General features: G+C 51.0%; 1 protein-coding gene across 1 annotated transcript in view; it reads right to left on the bottom strand.

Annotated features, from left to right (window-relative positions):
- CMIP (c-Maf inducing protein) overlaps positions 1 to 16,259 on the bottom strand; it is a gene marked incomplete at its 5' end in the record, with an annotated part of 231,566 nt that overhangs the window by 39,395 nt on the left and 175,912 nt on the right. Inside the window, 3 exons of the mRNA XM_081108403.1 lie at positions 1,666 to 1,728; positions 7,287 to 7,328; positions 11,837 to 11,998. Coding sequence (XP_080964529.1) covers positions 1,666 to 1,728; positions 7,287 to 7,328; positions 11,837 to 11,998 — 267 coding nt within the window. The remainder of the gene's footprint in view (positions 1 to 1,665; positions 1,729 to 7,286; positions 7,329 to 11,836; positions 11,999 to 16,259) is intronic.

Below are 16,259 nucleotides of genomic sequence, written 5' to 3'. Positions count from 1 at the left end.
TGTCCAGAGCTGGCCCAGAGTGGACCTGGTGGGGCGGCTCTGTTCCCCTCAAGCTCTCTTCTCTGGAGGACTGTCTGGTGGGCGAGGCACCGAGGCTGTGGCTTTGCCCCCACACCCCCCGCCGCCACTCCCTGAGGGAAAACAGCCAAAAAGCTTACAGGTCCCCCTGGCTGGGACCCCTCGCTCCAGGTGGCAGGGCAGCCTTCTGTTTTAGAATCAATGGAGACTCCTACCAGGTAGTGCCCAAAAGGATGGTTTGGTCTCATCACTGTTTTTAAACTGCGCTAACCATTTACTCTGAACAGAGGTCCATTGCACTAGAACAAGTCTGTAAATCATGAGACCTGGGAGAAACCATACAGCTGAAAGGAGACAAAAGGCAGATCTGGATTAAATTGGACCAAATATCAAGAGAAGAGATGACACCTGCTGTGACAGGTGAGGAGCCCACACACTGGGTTATCTGACCCACCCTCTCGGGGGCAGGGAGGCCCATCTTGTCTGCAGTCTCACCAAGCTGGTGCTTTTTCCCCTCGTGTGCCCCGAGGGCGGGGCCTGGGTGCAGCACAGGAGCCTGACGCCTGTGTGCAAGCACGCTCTTGCACACACACACACGCAGGTACAACTGTATAGTCGGGCACTCACCCACTTGGACCCACCTTAGCTGCTTGGACTGGAGGGCACACACTGGCACGTGCCCACATTAAGAATGTACCCTGGGCACTTCGGGCCAGCAGGCTGGGCCCACCCTCTGCTCTGTGGGTCGCTGAAAAAGGTCTCCTGATGGAGAGATAGGGCCAAAGAGGATGACACAATCCTGTCTCCCTAAACCTCGTGTCACCTGACAAACACAGAGAGAGCGCACACTCCCTGGGTGAGGGGCCCGGGGGTGAAGGGCAGGGATGGGGCAGTAGGTGTACCCCAGTGTCCTTCCCTTCAGAACCATCAGGCCTCCCAGGTGCCGCTTTGCCAGGCCACGTGGGAGGAAAGGAACGCAGCGAGGTGAGTCACCAGGAGAGACCAGGGTAGTGTTGGGAAGCAGCAACCTAGGCCCTCGCCTTTCCAAGGACATTAAATTATGACATAAAAAAATCACACAGCAAAGAACAAAAGCAGATTGTGTTCAGCCCCAGGCCACTGCAGTGTGCTGGCGGAATGAGGGATGCCTGGTCCCCGACGTGCCCTGGACATGTTCCGAGTAAATCCCACTGCGAGGCTGGCGCTGTGTCCCTGGGAGCGGGTGTCCCACTCGGCTCCTCCCAGCTAACCTGGCATCCCGACTGCTTTCCCTGCTCAGGAAAGCCCCACGGCCATGCCCCCACTGTGGGCCAGCTGGTGCTCAGAGGAGCCCTGGCTAAAAATAACCCAGCTGACGTCAGGAGCCCAGAAAATCTGCTGCAAACTTCTCCCAAGACAGCCACAAAGACATTCCAAGGAAAAGCTGGACACTCCTCCCTGACCCACTGGTTTGGACCCTGGGCCTCGATGATCACCTGTGTGACCGAGAGGGGCTGCAATCCTAAGAGCAGGGTACCTGGCTTGCCTTCCAGCCGTGTCCAGGGCAAGGCCCTGGGTTTTTAACAAATTGTGCCAAGCCAACCCCTAGCACCCACACAGGGAGGCAGGCTGGTCCTGCAGACGCAGCTCACTTCTGCCATGTCATACCTTGCAAAAGAATTCACAGAGATCTGGTGGTGGATGGTTGTTTTCCAGCAAAGGGGCGATTGCCTGAAAGACAATGAACCCAGCGTCAGTCGGAATCTCTAGAAGGAAGAATATGGCAGGTGTGTCTAACAAGAGGGATGACTCATGATGGAAAGCACAACCTCCCTGTCACCCTCTGGGCAAAAAAGGCCCATTCTCTAACCTGCATGCCGGGGCCCCTAAACTGGGGGGCACATGGTTCCCTTAGAGAAGGTGATACAAGCTCTGGGCTGCACCCCAGAAACATGCACATACAATGATGCATGTAATTTCAGGGTTTCATGACCTGCTGGTGTCCCCTCAGATTACAGTCCCTGACTTTGAGGCAGGATCGTGGCTTCGAGCCAGGCTTTGGGGGCAGAGTCCTGGGCGGGAGTCCTGATCCTGGTGCTCACTGTAGTGTGACCATTAGAGCAAGTTATTTCCTGTCTCTGAGCTCCCGAGCTCCCACCTGCAAAGTGGAGCAGAGTTGCTGTGAGGGTGAGAGGTCACATGTGCAGAGGCATTGATCAGCCTCGCACTGCTGGCATTTGGGCTGGTTGTTCCTATGGTGGCAGCTGCCCTGTGCACTGTGGGATGTCTAGCAGTATCCTTGTTCTCGACCCACTAGATGCCAGGAGTGACTCCTAATACAGTGGTGACAATCAAAAATGTCTCCAGAGACACTTTGCTTTATACTCAGGAAGGCTGCGATATTTACTGACCCCTGAATTCATTTTTTAGGAGACTTGGTAAGCCAGCTGGACAATAATTACTGGTTCCACTGCCATTCCTATGCAAGGGTCCCCTGCACTGCATGGTGTTTGATTCTCTATTTTTTGTCCCTTTCATAATTCGTTTTAATGAGTTTGCTAAACTTCACATTCAAATAACATTTCTGAACAATTAAACGGTGTGTCCTGACATTGCCAAATGCCCCCTCGGGGAGAGAACTGGTCCCAGCTGAGAACCCCCGGTGCAAGTGCCTCTCACAGAGCCTGCAACAGGCCAGCGCTCAGTAAATGTAGCTACTAGTGGTTAACAGCCACGTGAAGTCCACTCTTTGACCCGTTTGCCACACTGGGCACATTAGGAAACAGGAGACCAGGACCCAGCAATGAAATTGCCAGGCTGTGTGACAACTCAACTCAACCTCTCTGGGCATTAGTCCTCTAGTCCATAAAATGGGGAAAACGAGAGATACTGATGCACAGGGCTGTTGTGGGAATTTAGTGAGAGAAAACTCTAGCAGCTTTGGAGTCTCAGGGTTGGTATAAGCCCACTGCCTGGAGCACAGCATGTCACTGATACCATTGCACAGCAGCGAGCGGTGACGATTTTGCCCGACTCCCCGGGAAGGCTCCATGATGACATGGCCTCCCCACAGCCCAGACTCTGTCTGCTTGTTTCAGGGGGTCTCCCTGATCTTCCCCCTACAGCGATGCCCTTGGATATGGGTAGGGACCTTGAAGTAAGGCCTTCTGCTTGTCTGGGACCGTTAGGGAGAAGGTGACCATTAGTTGCCCAGTTACATAGGTGAGAGGCCCTGGGTGAAGAAGGAAGTCCCTGACATGGAGGTCATGTTGGGCAGCACCAACGATCAGGCCCATAAGAGCTGGAGACAAGGCCAGAGTCTTGTTTGTCCAGGGCTGTGCATGTGCCTATTAAAATTTAACTGCTAAGAAATAAACAACTTTAACTGAAATAAAATGTAGAATGCATTCCTCAGTTGCACTAACCACACTTCAGTAGCCAGGTGAAGCTGGTGGCTGCCATTCTTGATGGTGCAGACAGAGAACATTTCCACACTGAACATTCTCCTGGACAGTGACTCAGTGTCGGGTGCCTTGGGGGGGGGGGGGGGGGGAGGATTCTGCTGTCCCCTCCAACGTGCTGGCCTGGGAGGAGTGAGCTCACAGCAGGGACAGTGGGGCAGGGAGCCGCTGCCTGGCCCATGGCTCTGCTCCCCAGGCCCAGCTCTGGGAGAAGGGACGACATGCAGGGTGCACCCCCTGGGTTGAGCCCCTTTAATCACATGGGGCCCCTCTTTCATGGGAATGAGTTAAGGAATAGAGGAGTGGGAACAAATTAAGCGCCCACAGGTGTGGGTTCGGTGCTTCCACAGCAATTCTCTTATTTGATTGCCAAACTCGGTGAGGTCAGGCAGTAGTTACTTCCATTTACACAGATAAAGAGACAAAAAAGGTCAGGGAAGTTACAAAGCCTGCCCTAATCACAGAATGATAATTTTACAACATATAATTAATAAAAACGCTTATTTTTGTGTGGAATCTTTCTATGAGCTCAGCATAATAGGTATATTAGCTCATTTAACCCTTTCAGCAGCCCTGTAGGAAAGGCCCTGTTGTCATACCCATTTCATAGACGAGGAGACTAAGGAAGAGCGTCAAGTTAATTGGAAACTATCTGAATGGCTGCCTGGTTAAATAACAATATCCTTGAGCCAGTAGAAAGAATGGGGGTAGGCCAGTGGTCCTCAACACTGTGACTTTGCCTCCCAGGGGACATCAGCCCGTGGAGACATTTTTTACTGTCGCCACAGGGGAGTGCTACTGGCACCTAGAGGGCAGTGGCCAGGGATGCTGCTCAACATCCTACAGTGCACACAGGACAGTCCTCACTACAAAGAATGACCCATGCCCAATGTCACCAGTGCCAAGGGTGAGAAACGCTGGGGTAGTTATGTGCGAAAAGACTTGAAAGAATTTCCAGAACATTCGTTAAGTAAAAAAACAAATGCAGAACAACACACCCAACATGACATCATGGATGTTAAAAATAAAAAGCAAAAACACAACCATGTCTATCTGTGTGGCTTTGTCACCACTGGAAACTCCTAGGGCTGCCTCTGAAGAGGGTGCTGGGATGGGGTAAATTTTTTCTTTTTGCAATTAAAATACACTCATGAAATACTTGTAAAATCAAAGATAATTTTAATGAAATTAAATAAAATTTAAAGTTCTTCCCTTACTTGCCCAAGGTCACAGCTAGTATGGGGTGGGCCCAAGGTCTGCACTTGGCTCTGAACTTGAGCCCACATTCAGCTTTAAACCCATTCTTCACCAGCACAGGGGAAGGCAGCTGGCATTTGGCCTCCAGGTCCACACTCACCCAGTGACACTCCAGCTGTTACCAACCAGCAGTTACCTATTGCACGACTGATGGATTGAGTAAAGCCAACTCAAGTTACTTGTAAAAGTACTCATAAAAAATAAGTTCATAAAAAAAATACCAGCCCCGTTGGGAGAAGACTAATTGCCAATAGGCCAAATCAGATAATGTAATTGCTGAAATGAAAGGAGGCTGCAGAAGGCTTCATGGTAATGGAACCAGCATCGGGAATAAAGAATGCTGAAAGGAGGGCTGAGGGCCAGATCCTCAGATCAATTCTTCCCTGTTCTCAGGCATCCCCGCTGAGCAGGGAAGCTCAGCCAGGCCCAATTAAGGGTCAGCCCAGCCAAAGTAGCTGGCTAAATGCAGCCTGGATTTCTCGGACCAAAATGTCTTTCCCAGGCTTGTCCTAAGTCCAAAGCCCTTGCCTCTCCTCTCCAGGGCCAAGGGGCACAGTGGGACCCACAGGTGTTGTCAGAAGAGAGGAAGATGCCAACTCCTTGCCTGGCATATACATTCCTGCCTGCTTCTCCACCAACCAGTCTCGCCACTTTGCCTTTGCATGGACTGGGCCCCCTGCCTGGATTGCCTTTCCTGGGAGCACGCCTACTCCGTTTGCTCACCTCCTCCTGGAAGCCCTCTGCCATCTCCCTCCCAGCACCCTCCCTGTCCTCTGTGCTCCTCTAACACCTGGACAAATTTGAACCTCTGACCATTACGTGATTATCTGTTGACTTGCCAGGTCCTCCCAGCTCACAATAAATCCCTCAATGGCAGCTTCATAACTATGGACTAGAGACTAGTGTCTGACACAAACTTGTATTCACATGTCAACAAATGCTTGTTAAATTATATTGTTAATTAACAGTATACCAGAGAAAGGTGGGGGTGGGTGATTGGGGGTGCTCAGGTGGATGCTCGCTGGTCTGGCCAGAGATGGCAATGGGTGGTCAGGCTGGAACACGGGAGAAACCTCTGTATTTTTAGCAAATACTCAGTGAGAATCTACTATGTGCCAGACACTGTACTGTTGCTCCACAGAAATTGCTGCCTTTACTGTCAGCAATAAAAGGCCTAGGGCTGTGGTCGGCAAACTGCGGCTCGCGAGCTCTTTGGCCCCTTGCGTGTGACTCTTTGGCCCCTTGCGTGTGACTCTTTGGCCCCTTGCGTGTGACTCTTTGGCCCCTTGAGTGTGGCTCTTCCTAAGCCTTAGGAGTACCCTAATTAAGTTAATAACAATGTACCTACCTATATAGTTTAAGTTTAAAAAAACTGGCTCTCAAAAAGAAATTTCAATCGTTGTACTGTTGAAATTCGGCTCTGTTGACTAATGAGTTTGCCGACCACTGGCCTAGGGCTTATCTCCTTTGGTGCTGACAGGAAGGACTTAGCTGGGGCAAAGAGGGTGACTGTCTAGACTGGGCTCATGAGGGCCAAGTAGTTGGGCACCCAAAGTCCTAATTCAGCTCAGAGGGGCATGGTTGCCCTTGTTTCAAAGGCTGCAGCCATGGGACCTCTTGGGCAGGTGAGTGTTCCAGGTCCTGTCCCAGGCACACAAACTTCTGCCCCTCACTTCCATTTCAAGTTCTGCCTCCCTGCTTTCCACTTCCTTATGCTTTATGCTCTAGCAATGCTGAAGTGTCAAAAAGATACCACGTTATTTTAAATCTCTGTTTACATTTTATTTCCTCTCTCTGGAATGCCTTTACTCTGTTTTGCCATCTGGCAAACTCCTATTGATCCTTCAAAACCCAGCTCAGACATCACTGTCTCCAGGAAGTTCTCTGGCATCTTTCCCAGGTGATTTTGTCACTCTACTCTCTACACAACATGCCTCTATTTTTGCAGTGATCTCATTTGTCTTCCTACAATAGATGATGAATCCTTGGGAGCAGGGGCTGTCTTAGTTATCTGTGGATTCAAGTACCCAGCACAGTGCTTTGCACCCAGTAGGTACAATTTCATTTCTTTCTTCTCTCTAGTGAGAGTCATATTTCATAGCTTACAACCACGGAGGAAGATACTTTACCCCAGAGATGCTTACATCATAGTCAAGTCCCAGAAAATATCATCTCACTTTGCATATCAGAGAGAATTAAAAGTTACTATTTGTGGCTTAATTAGGAGACAGGGCCTGGGCAAGAAAGAGACCGGCTACATTTCCACTAAGGGTTTTGCCTCTGAATAAGTTATATGGTCTCTGCTATCTCCTGCCTTCAGCCCCCTCCGCAGACTCGGGCCAGAGGAGGCGATCAAGACACATTTGCTACAAACCTCAAAGACTGATAATTACATCCCCCCAAAATCAATTGGACTCTGAAATGTGCAAAAGCAGGAGCGAGACATGTCTGGCTTGATAAACAGACAGCCGAGCCAGGTCGCTGTGTTAGTGGATGATGCTGGCGCCTCCAGAATTAACTCAAACTGGGGGAGAATTGTGGGCACTGGGAGAGGGATGGCAAGAGACTTACCACAATGATGTTTTCATGCTCCTGGGTCGTCAAGTTTGTGTTCTACAGGATGGAGCACAGAAAGCAGGAGGGAAACAAAAGAAAACAAACAAATATTAATAAAGTGGAGCGTTTGTACCCCGAAGGTGCACAGTTTCAACTGCTTTAAGCCTCTCAGTGCACTGCTGTCACCTGTTCTTAATCACACAGATCAGAAGCCCCTCAGAGGCCTGGTCGGGGCAGGAGAAAAGTACCCCGTGGGGCAGGGGAATCAGGTCCCAAGTCCCTGCTCGCAGCCTGTGAGTTATGTGACGTGGACAGACCACTTTTGAGTGAGATTCAGTTTCTTCTTCTGTACATGGGATCTGCTTTGGGCTGCAGGGACAGGATATATGCCACTTGGAAGCCAGAAGACAGGTTCCTAATAAACATGTGAAGAACACTTTTCAGTCTTGACTCTGTGCTGGAGTCTACTAGGAGTGGCATATATATATTATCTCAGTGGTTCTCAAACTGGGTTCCTAGGGAACATTAGTGTTCTATGAGTTGGCCCAAGATGTGTTAGCTAAATTTCAATTCTAACAGTTAATTTTCAAAAAGTATTATTAAGTTGAAGGGATTAAACTTGCTTAATTTTTAGGTTTTCCCCTCAATCTGGAATTTGCTTTCACAATTGGTACCTGTACTGCCATCCTGTGAGTATGTGAATAAGGAAAGGAAGGAATATGAAATAAATGAGAAACCATGGGAAAACTCAGAAACAGCCACTATTGTCGTTTTTATTAGCTTCAGGGCACGTTCTGCTTTGTCTGTCTTGGTAGACACGGGCTCTCTGGGGTATTCGCATTTTCTAACAGAGTCACGTATGTTGCTCACAAGATGCCTCCTCACTGGACAATGAATGGCAAGATCGACAGTTCTGGGTTCTAGAAAGAGCCCACGGCACCCACCACCTGGACAGGTCTAAGGAGCGCTGGGATATCTACTGAGCTCACACCCGCTGAAGCAAAAGGAAAGCTAGCGCGCCGTGAATCTGCTTTTGTCCAGCTGCCGAGGGACGAAGGCAGACACAGAACCAGGGTCAGTGTCTGAGCTCCACGAGTCTCCAGGTTCCCATGGAGACAGCCTGATCCGCGATGCTTAGAACCAGGGAACATTTGGGAGGATGTTTTATGGATTCCAACGCCTTTTTCTTTTTGTGGATGTTGGAGTTTGAGCAGCCCACTGAGGGCAGATGATTAAACTTCAGTCAGTGTTCAGCTCAGGGCAGATGAAAGCCCAGCTTTGGTCTGGGCTTTGTCCTTTCTTCCCTTTGACTGACTGACTGTCAGTTCGCTATGCCTCGGGCACTGTGGGAGAGCTCTGTAGTACTCATGCCACCCATTTCTCTTTCTCATGACCATTCTCCTATTTCCTACTATCCCAACAAATGGGCTACCTGAGTGAGACTCAAAGAGGTGTGGCTGCTCACCAGGAACACAGCTAAGAGTTGGTGGAGTGGGGATTGGACCCATCTGTCCTGGTTCCAAAGCCTTTATCTCCCAGCACCAAGTGAGGGTGCTCGGCCCATGCAAACGGCAGTTCCCCCTCTCAGCTGCCGTGGGACCAGCCTGTCCCTCACCATGCCCGCCACCTTTCCAGCAAGAGCCTTGGGCCAGCACAGAGGCTGTTTCCTTTGTCAGTCACCGGTGGCAGCCCACTTTTCTGCACCAAGGTCATTTTCAATCCCGGGGGCGGAGCACTCACCAAGAGCCACTGCTTAGAGGGGCACTAAGCTGAGTGGCCACTCCACACACTCAACTCAACAAAGGCCTGGGAGGTAGGGGACACCGGCCAAGTGAAGCCGGTAGACAGATGGTTCTTTCTCAGAATTGTTTGGCTACCCAACAGCCTCCTCTTTCCCCTCCATCCCGCGGGCTACTGCCCACTTTCTGGTTCCTTAGGTGAGAGCTGGTGCCTCTTAGCAGTAGGCCTCAGGAACACTTGAGTAAAGAGAACGAAGAATCTAGTCCCATATATTCTAAGCTAAAAAGGGCAAGAAGGAGGGCGGATCTGTTTGCTTTCCCACTCATGCCATCTAGACATGGAGCTGAGGTCAATGTCACAAACATCTCCCAGGACAATAAAGTGTGACCAAGTATCAAACGCCCCTGCATGTGAGGCACAATGCTAGGCACTGCTTACTTATTAGAGCATCGGCCCTCAAGTCTGTGAAATGGGTGCTAATCTTAGCCCTGTTCACTGATGAAAATTGGGTCCTGAGAGGCCTCGGAACCTGCCCAAGGCCAGTTAGCTCCTGAGGGCGGAACTAGGTCTTTCTGACTCCACACATTTGCTCTTAACCACTGCCCCACACAGAGGGGCCGGGGGGGGGGGGGTCTCCCCTTCGCTAAAAAGGCTCCACCAAGGCAGGTTCATGCCACACCGAGGCACAAGAGCATGAGCTTCGCCATCGGGCAGGCCTGGGCGTGGGTCCTGGCCCACCACTTCTCCGAGTGACCCTGGGTGGGCGCCTTAACCTCTCAGAGCCTCTGGTGACCCTTCTGCACATTTGAATACTTACCTTGCAGGGTCTCTGGGAGAAATGTAAAAATGAGCTCTAAACGCCCGACAGTGATTGTCATAGAGCGTGTGCTGAAAAGGTGCTAGTGTCACTCGGAGAGGTGGAAGCCTCACTGGAGGAGGTGCCACCTGGGCTGCAGTCCTAGCTCTGTCCCTTACCAATGGCCGCGCCCCCTGGGCATGAAATCACATGAAACATATCTGAGATGGGAAAGAAATCCCACCAAGAGGGTGGCCACAGTGCCATCAGCCACCTCTGCCATCATCTTGACAATGAGCCTGACTTTATGTTGGTGGACAAGACTGGTGGGGCGGAAGGGGCGGGCCGTGTGGTCCTGCAGTAAGAACGACACAGCCCTAAGACGGAACAGAATGCCCAGCCCCACTGCATGCTTGGCAGGCTGGTGTCTCTGGGCCTCAGTTTCCTCATCTGTGAATGGAGACAGCAAGGCTCATCTCTCAGGGAGAACGTATTAAATGAGATGTTGAGTGCTGGCACCTGGCGCCTGCCTAGCACAGAGCAGCTGCTTCCTGCAAATGAGCTGCCTTCCCATCCCCACTGAGAAGCCAGCCCCTGGCCTCCTACCCTTCTCCTGCTCAGGACGGAAGCCGGCACTTGAGGTTGGGCACATAGCACCTGGCCTCCAGTTCCAGACCTTGACCCTCAATCCTTTCAGAGCCTGAGTCTTTATGCCTCTGCGGAACACAGCTGGTGTCCCACCCGACGACACATCCTCTGCTCTTCTGCTTGCGACCGTCACTTCCTCTCGCCCTTACGTCCTCCCAGGGTGAGGGACCCTCTCAAGGCAGTAGACAGATAAGGCCTGGGCCAGTTTCCTGGACCAGCAGGCAGTGACCAGTCCAGGCCTGCAGAGAGAAGGGCAGTCTAGGCAGCAGGGAGCGTGTGTGGAAGTCAAGGGGGGCATGTAGGAGCTACCCAGGGAACCAGGGTGTCAAAGGATAGGCCACCCTGAGGGAGGGGGACAGAAAGAAGGGGACAGAAGCATCACTCTGGTGGCCATGTGTAGTTTAAATCAGGAGTCATCAACTCTATAGTGTCCCCAGGGGACCAGGAAGGCAAATAAACAAGAGTATTAATATTTGTGAAGTGCTTAGAATAGCGCCTGGGCAGAGTAAACAGAAGTGTGTTTCCTAGCGCCCCTTGCCTTCTAACGAACAGTGTGCCTAGCTCCCTGACTGAGTCTCCCGTGTCTGGCCCCTGCCAGGACGTAAGCTCCAGGAGAGCAGGGGCTTGTCTTCACTCAAATGCCCAGGATGGCGCCTGGCCCGCAGCACACACTCAGAGCGCTGGCCGACTGGCAAAGCAGACGGCTCAGGTGGGTGGCGCTAAGCATCACCAGCTGAAAATTGCTGCCGAATTTCCTGATTGTTTTTTTAAAGAGAACTTAAAAATTCTCATTTTGGTGTGAAATCTGATTTTAAAAATCCTGTGCACGTTAAACAAAGTACGTATAGCTATAGGCTGTGGGGGTGATTAGGGCAGAAATCCATTTGCCTGGACCACTTGGAGCTGAGGTGGGCCAGTGCTGGGGGAGATGGAGATGGGCGGGGACTACCAGCCCAGCACCATGGGGGTAGGAAGGAAGGAGAGTGGGGGGGGCTTCCCGATGTGCTCCCTGTTGGGAATGAACTAGAGAATTCTGAAGTCAGCTATCACCACCACCACCAGCCCAGCCTCAGGACCAAGACCAAACCACCCTTTCTCCCTGCCATGTCCCATCCCCAGGTCGGTCATGGGGCATGGCAGGGCTGTGACAACTGTCCCTTCATCCCTGCCACAAGCCTGGGACAGCTCAGCTGGAAGCACTGGGCAAACCTTCTCAACACCCTTGAATGGCTGGGGGGAACCCCTCACCTCCTAAAGCAACAGGAAGACAAACTCGAATCCAATTCTGGTTGAGGGTTGGTGTGCAGGCAAATAAAAGGAAACAGAATCATTTAAATGGGGGTTCGGGAGGCACACAATCCAGCAAGGGGAAGTGTCTTACCTCTGAGAGCAGTTTTGAGACAATTTCCAGTGGGGCTTGGTTGATGGAGTCATCTTGCAGGGGGGATGTCAGGGCCATGTCCACCAGAGTTCTGATCTCCTTCAAGACAACCTCCCAACGGCTTGGGTTACTCAGGACTTTCTTGTATTTGTAAATCTTTTTCTGGTCAGGAGAAAAAGACACAAACCTGTTATTGACATGCTGAGGGCAGAAGATCCAAGATGATCAAAGAATCGGACAGTTAGGATGCAAAAGGGCCCAAGAAACTGTAGTGTGGGCCATTCTCTGCCCATGAAAAAGTCCACCTGAAATAGGAGGAGTCTTGTCCTAAGTCACCGGTGCGTTTGCAGATGGCCAGGCCTCCGGAACACAGAAGAGTAATTTCTATACTATTTCCAGTGACTTAAGAAAAGAAAAAGAGATTTCTCTTTGAATAATATCTTCTGCCAAACTTATTCCCCAAGTATTCAAATGCAATAGGAGTGGAAACATTCGCGGGTCCACAAAGAGACTTTCTTTGAGTGGGAAGCACCGCTTCTGCTCATCTGATCCCAAGAGGTGCCCCTGAGGAGTGGGGTTCAGCTAAGAAACAAGATGGACAGGCTGGGGGCAAGGAATTCCACTCCAGCCAAGTGGGCAAGGAGCCCCCAAGGAAATAAAGGCCATCTTCAGCTCCCCCCTGGTGAGGAAAAGGGAGACAGGAGGGAGCATTCTCACCTTCCCGCAGGCGCTAATTGGAAGCTGAAGCCAAGGGCTGCTGCCTCCCTGGACTTGAGGCAGAGTTAGTTCCGCCTCTCTGACATCATGGAAACAGGGGCCCTCCCTCTGAAGGCGGAGGTCCCAGCCAAGTCCCGCCCCTTCCCTATCCCAGCTTGCTGGGGAGCTTCTTTCTAAGTGGATGAACTCCTTCATTAGAAGCCCTGCTCCATGGGGAAAACCTAGTTTAGTGTCACTGTGCCAGCGGACATGCCCCAATCACTGAGCCAAAGTCTGAGTGAGGAAAGGAAGGAGTAGAGGCCAGGGTCCCCCACTGGCCCCCGAAGCTGACCACTTAGCTTCTGAGTTAAGAATGACAAAGTGAGCTCTAGCCGGTTTGGCTCAGTGGATAGAGTATCAGCCTGCGAATTGAAGGGTTCTGGGTTCAGTTCTGGTCAAGGGCACATGCCCGGGTTGTGGGCTCGATCCCCAGTGCAGGAGGCTGTCAATCAATGATTCTTTCTCATCACTGATGTTTCTATCTCTCTCTCCCTTCCTCTCTGGGAAAAAAAAAGAATGACAAGGGAATCTTGGAAGCCAATGCCTTAAAGAAAGTATTTGGGAACACAGTCCATATCAAACTGAGTAGTAACTTGTGCTGAGCACCGTGGTGGAACCACAGGTCCAGTGCAGAGTCGGGCACACCTGACTCTTTCTATAAAGTACTTCACTCACTGAGCCTCAGCTTCCTCTTTTGTAAGTTAGGCATGAAAATACCTCGCAGCCCCTTGAACTATGCAAACTTAATAAATCCTGGACCCACATGGTCCACTCTCTGTATGGAGTTACATTAGAGAGCAGAGCAGATTAGGACAGCCACCAGCAACAAAAAGGGGATCCGGGTATTTAACCATTCTCTTTTGTAAAACTTTCAAAGGATGAAATATACAACCCACAGCAACACAAAAAGTATCCCATTTTCTTTCTCCCATTTTCTTCACACTCCATGATTTTCTGGAGCTTCTCACTTGCTAATCTATCCCTATCACCACCAGCATCACCCACACAGTTAACTCACAAAGTTTACTTCCGCCTCATCACCCAGATCTTTCCTGTGTAAATCAACTTAGCTTGTCTCTCCTACACACAGCATTCATTCCCTCTGTCCCCACCTCCTTCTCTCTGTCTCTGTCTTTTCATTCTCTGCCCGGGCACCCATTCCGCATCAAGAACTAGAAAGGGACAGAGAGGGCTGGAAAGGCAGAGGAAGATAGCATAGTTTTCATGGGGGGTGGGGGGGGGGGTTGGTGTGGAGGCGGGAGAGGAAAAGACCAGGAACATTTCCTTGCCAGTCATTTTGGACCCGACTAGGCGGGGCGGGTGTTTGGTGAACAGTATATTCGTCCTTGATGAGGATGATGGTGAAATCCATGACGTTAATACAAGACGCACCATTTCTCTGAGGCTTTCCTGGGACTGTAACCAGCTCAGTCCTAGTTACCATTAGCCGAGCCTCCCTGACTGATCTAAGCAAACACAGTGCCCGAAGCCTAATGTAGTGGAGACACTTCCCAAGGCAGAACCCAATCCATCCCAGGAGACAAATGCTCCTTTGAGTCCGGGACATTGTGGTTTCGCTCTGTAGCCAGAGAACTGCTTAATTTTTAAACGACCATTTAAGCATGCCATATATTAAGCCCCAAAGAAAACCACAATGATGCATACCCATGTCTTTCCACAGTAGATTCTAGGTTTAAACACGGTCTGAGCTTTAAGTGCCTTCTCTTCTGATCACCTGCAAGTTATTTACTTTTGAAAGAATAAGGACTTCACCATTTTTTGAAAATGATGCATGCTTATTGTAAGAAATTTAAACCATGCTGAAAGCACAAAGGAAAGGATAAGTGAAAAAAGGCTTCAAAAATCCCACATCTTAGAAATAACCACCATTAATCTTTGGTGAACATTATTCCAGCCAACCCTCATTTAAATTTAACTGCATGCAGCCAGCCTGTGAGGTGGGTGGTCGTGAGTACAGTCCCCTACTGGCCACTCAGACAACACTGAGATGCAGGGGCAGCAAGGCCCTGGCCGAAGGGTCCAGTGGGCGCCACCAGCCCCAGTGCAGTTTCCAAGGAGCCCCTCAGGGCTGCACTCAGCCCTAGTGTTCACGGACAGCCCCTCCTTACAGCAGGGAGGACACAGCTCTCCCACGAGTGCCTCTGGAAGAGGCACCCCAGAACAGGGGTCACAGAAGCTGTATTCAAAACCAGAAGGTCCCAGGGGCTTTAACAAGGGCCAAGATTTAATGAGCACGTACTATATACCAGACACTGTGCTGGGCACTTATAGGCATCATCTCATTCCATCCTCACAGTAACCCCAGGAGCTGGGGGCCTGCCATAGGCTGAGCAAACTCTAAGACGAGACCCAGGTGCAAATGGTTTATTTGTCTGAGAGGCGCTGAAAGACATCAGTGCGTGGCGGGGACGAGAGACTGGGAAGAGAAGGCAGTCAATTAGCAGGCATCATCAAGCATTATGACGGAACAACTGGCAATGTTACCCACTGTGGGAAGGGTGCTGAGCCCACCGGGATCCCTAGGAGACAGTGTAGATCACGCATTGGAGCTGATCCACCCAAGGAGCAAGGACGCTACAGCATTTACCCACTAGTTTCCTGGACACCCCAGTGGCTGTCCTATGCCCTGTGCCCTGGCCGAAGTGCTTCCACATGCCCCTGGCAGAGTTCACAGTGAGCATCCTTCAGAGCAGTGATGCTAAGTGGGGCGGGGGAGGGGAGGAGTGCCTGCAGCTTCTGCTACAAGACTCTAGTATCCTGCTTACACACAAGGGTGCTATCATGGCCAGAGAGGTGACATGACTTGCCCAGGCTCACGCAGCTAGAAAGGGCAATTCAAGAGTCAAAACTGGCTTTGGTAGACTTTAGATGCCCCATCTTTCTAGCACATCAGCCAGGGTTGGCACAGATGGTGGAAAGGGACAGATTCGTCCAGAGACACTGTGAAGAAGGGGTCAAGAATGATGGTGGCATGGGGTGAAGGCCAGAAGTCCATGAGGCTCTGAGAGCCTGGGCCTAGGCGACCAGGGAGCGGAGGAGCTGCAGGAGGGGCTGGTGGGAAAGCAGGTGGACAGTGAGGCTATGATGTCATGGTCACAGGTGTGGGCAGGCCATTGGTCCCCATAAGAGGCTTTGAACTCTGGGACAGACTGCCACAGGCAGAGGGAGGCTTGTCCAGGACCACAGGGGTCCAGTCGCTCTGCCTTGGTTGACAAATTAGTTCATCTCAGGAACTCTGGTGAGCTCATCTGGTGATGAATCACGGGGCGGGGATGGGGATACCTCTGAATGCTGACTGCCAGGCTCCTAGGAGCCTAGCCCTCAGCTTTGCGGTATGTCCTCCCACTGAGCCTGCTTCCCCAAGACGGGTGGATTACCTCTTGCCACGTCCAGAGTGAATGGACTGCTGGAATCCTTCGACAGGGGACTTTGAACTGTCTCCCTGCTTGTTTTTGTGCTAAAAAGCCAAGAATGATCTTAAATTATTTAAGGGTTATGAAAAAAATGCGAGAGGAACCAAACGTGGCCCACAAAGCCCCAAATATTTACTATCTGACCCTTCAGAGAAAAAGTTTGCTAAGCCCCGGCTGTAAAGGTCAAACCCCAGCCTAGCGGTAAACGCATACTGCTGCTCAACATTATGAGC

The sequence above is a fragment of the Myotis nattereri genome (assembly GCF_964212035.1).
Source record: "Myotis nattereri genome assembly, chromosome: 15".
NCBI lineage: Eukaryota > Metazoa > Chordata > Mammalia > Chiroptera > Vespertilionidae > Myotis > Myotis nattereri.
Note: the sequence above shows the minus strand (reverse complement) of the source record. Positions and strands in the feature narration are given on the sequence as shown.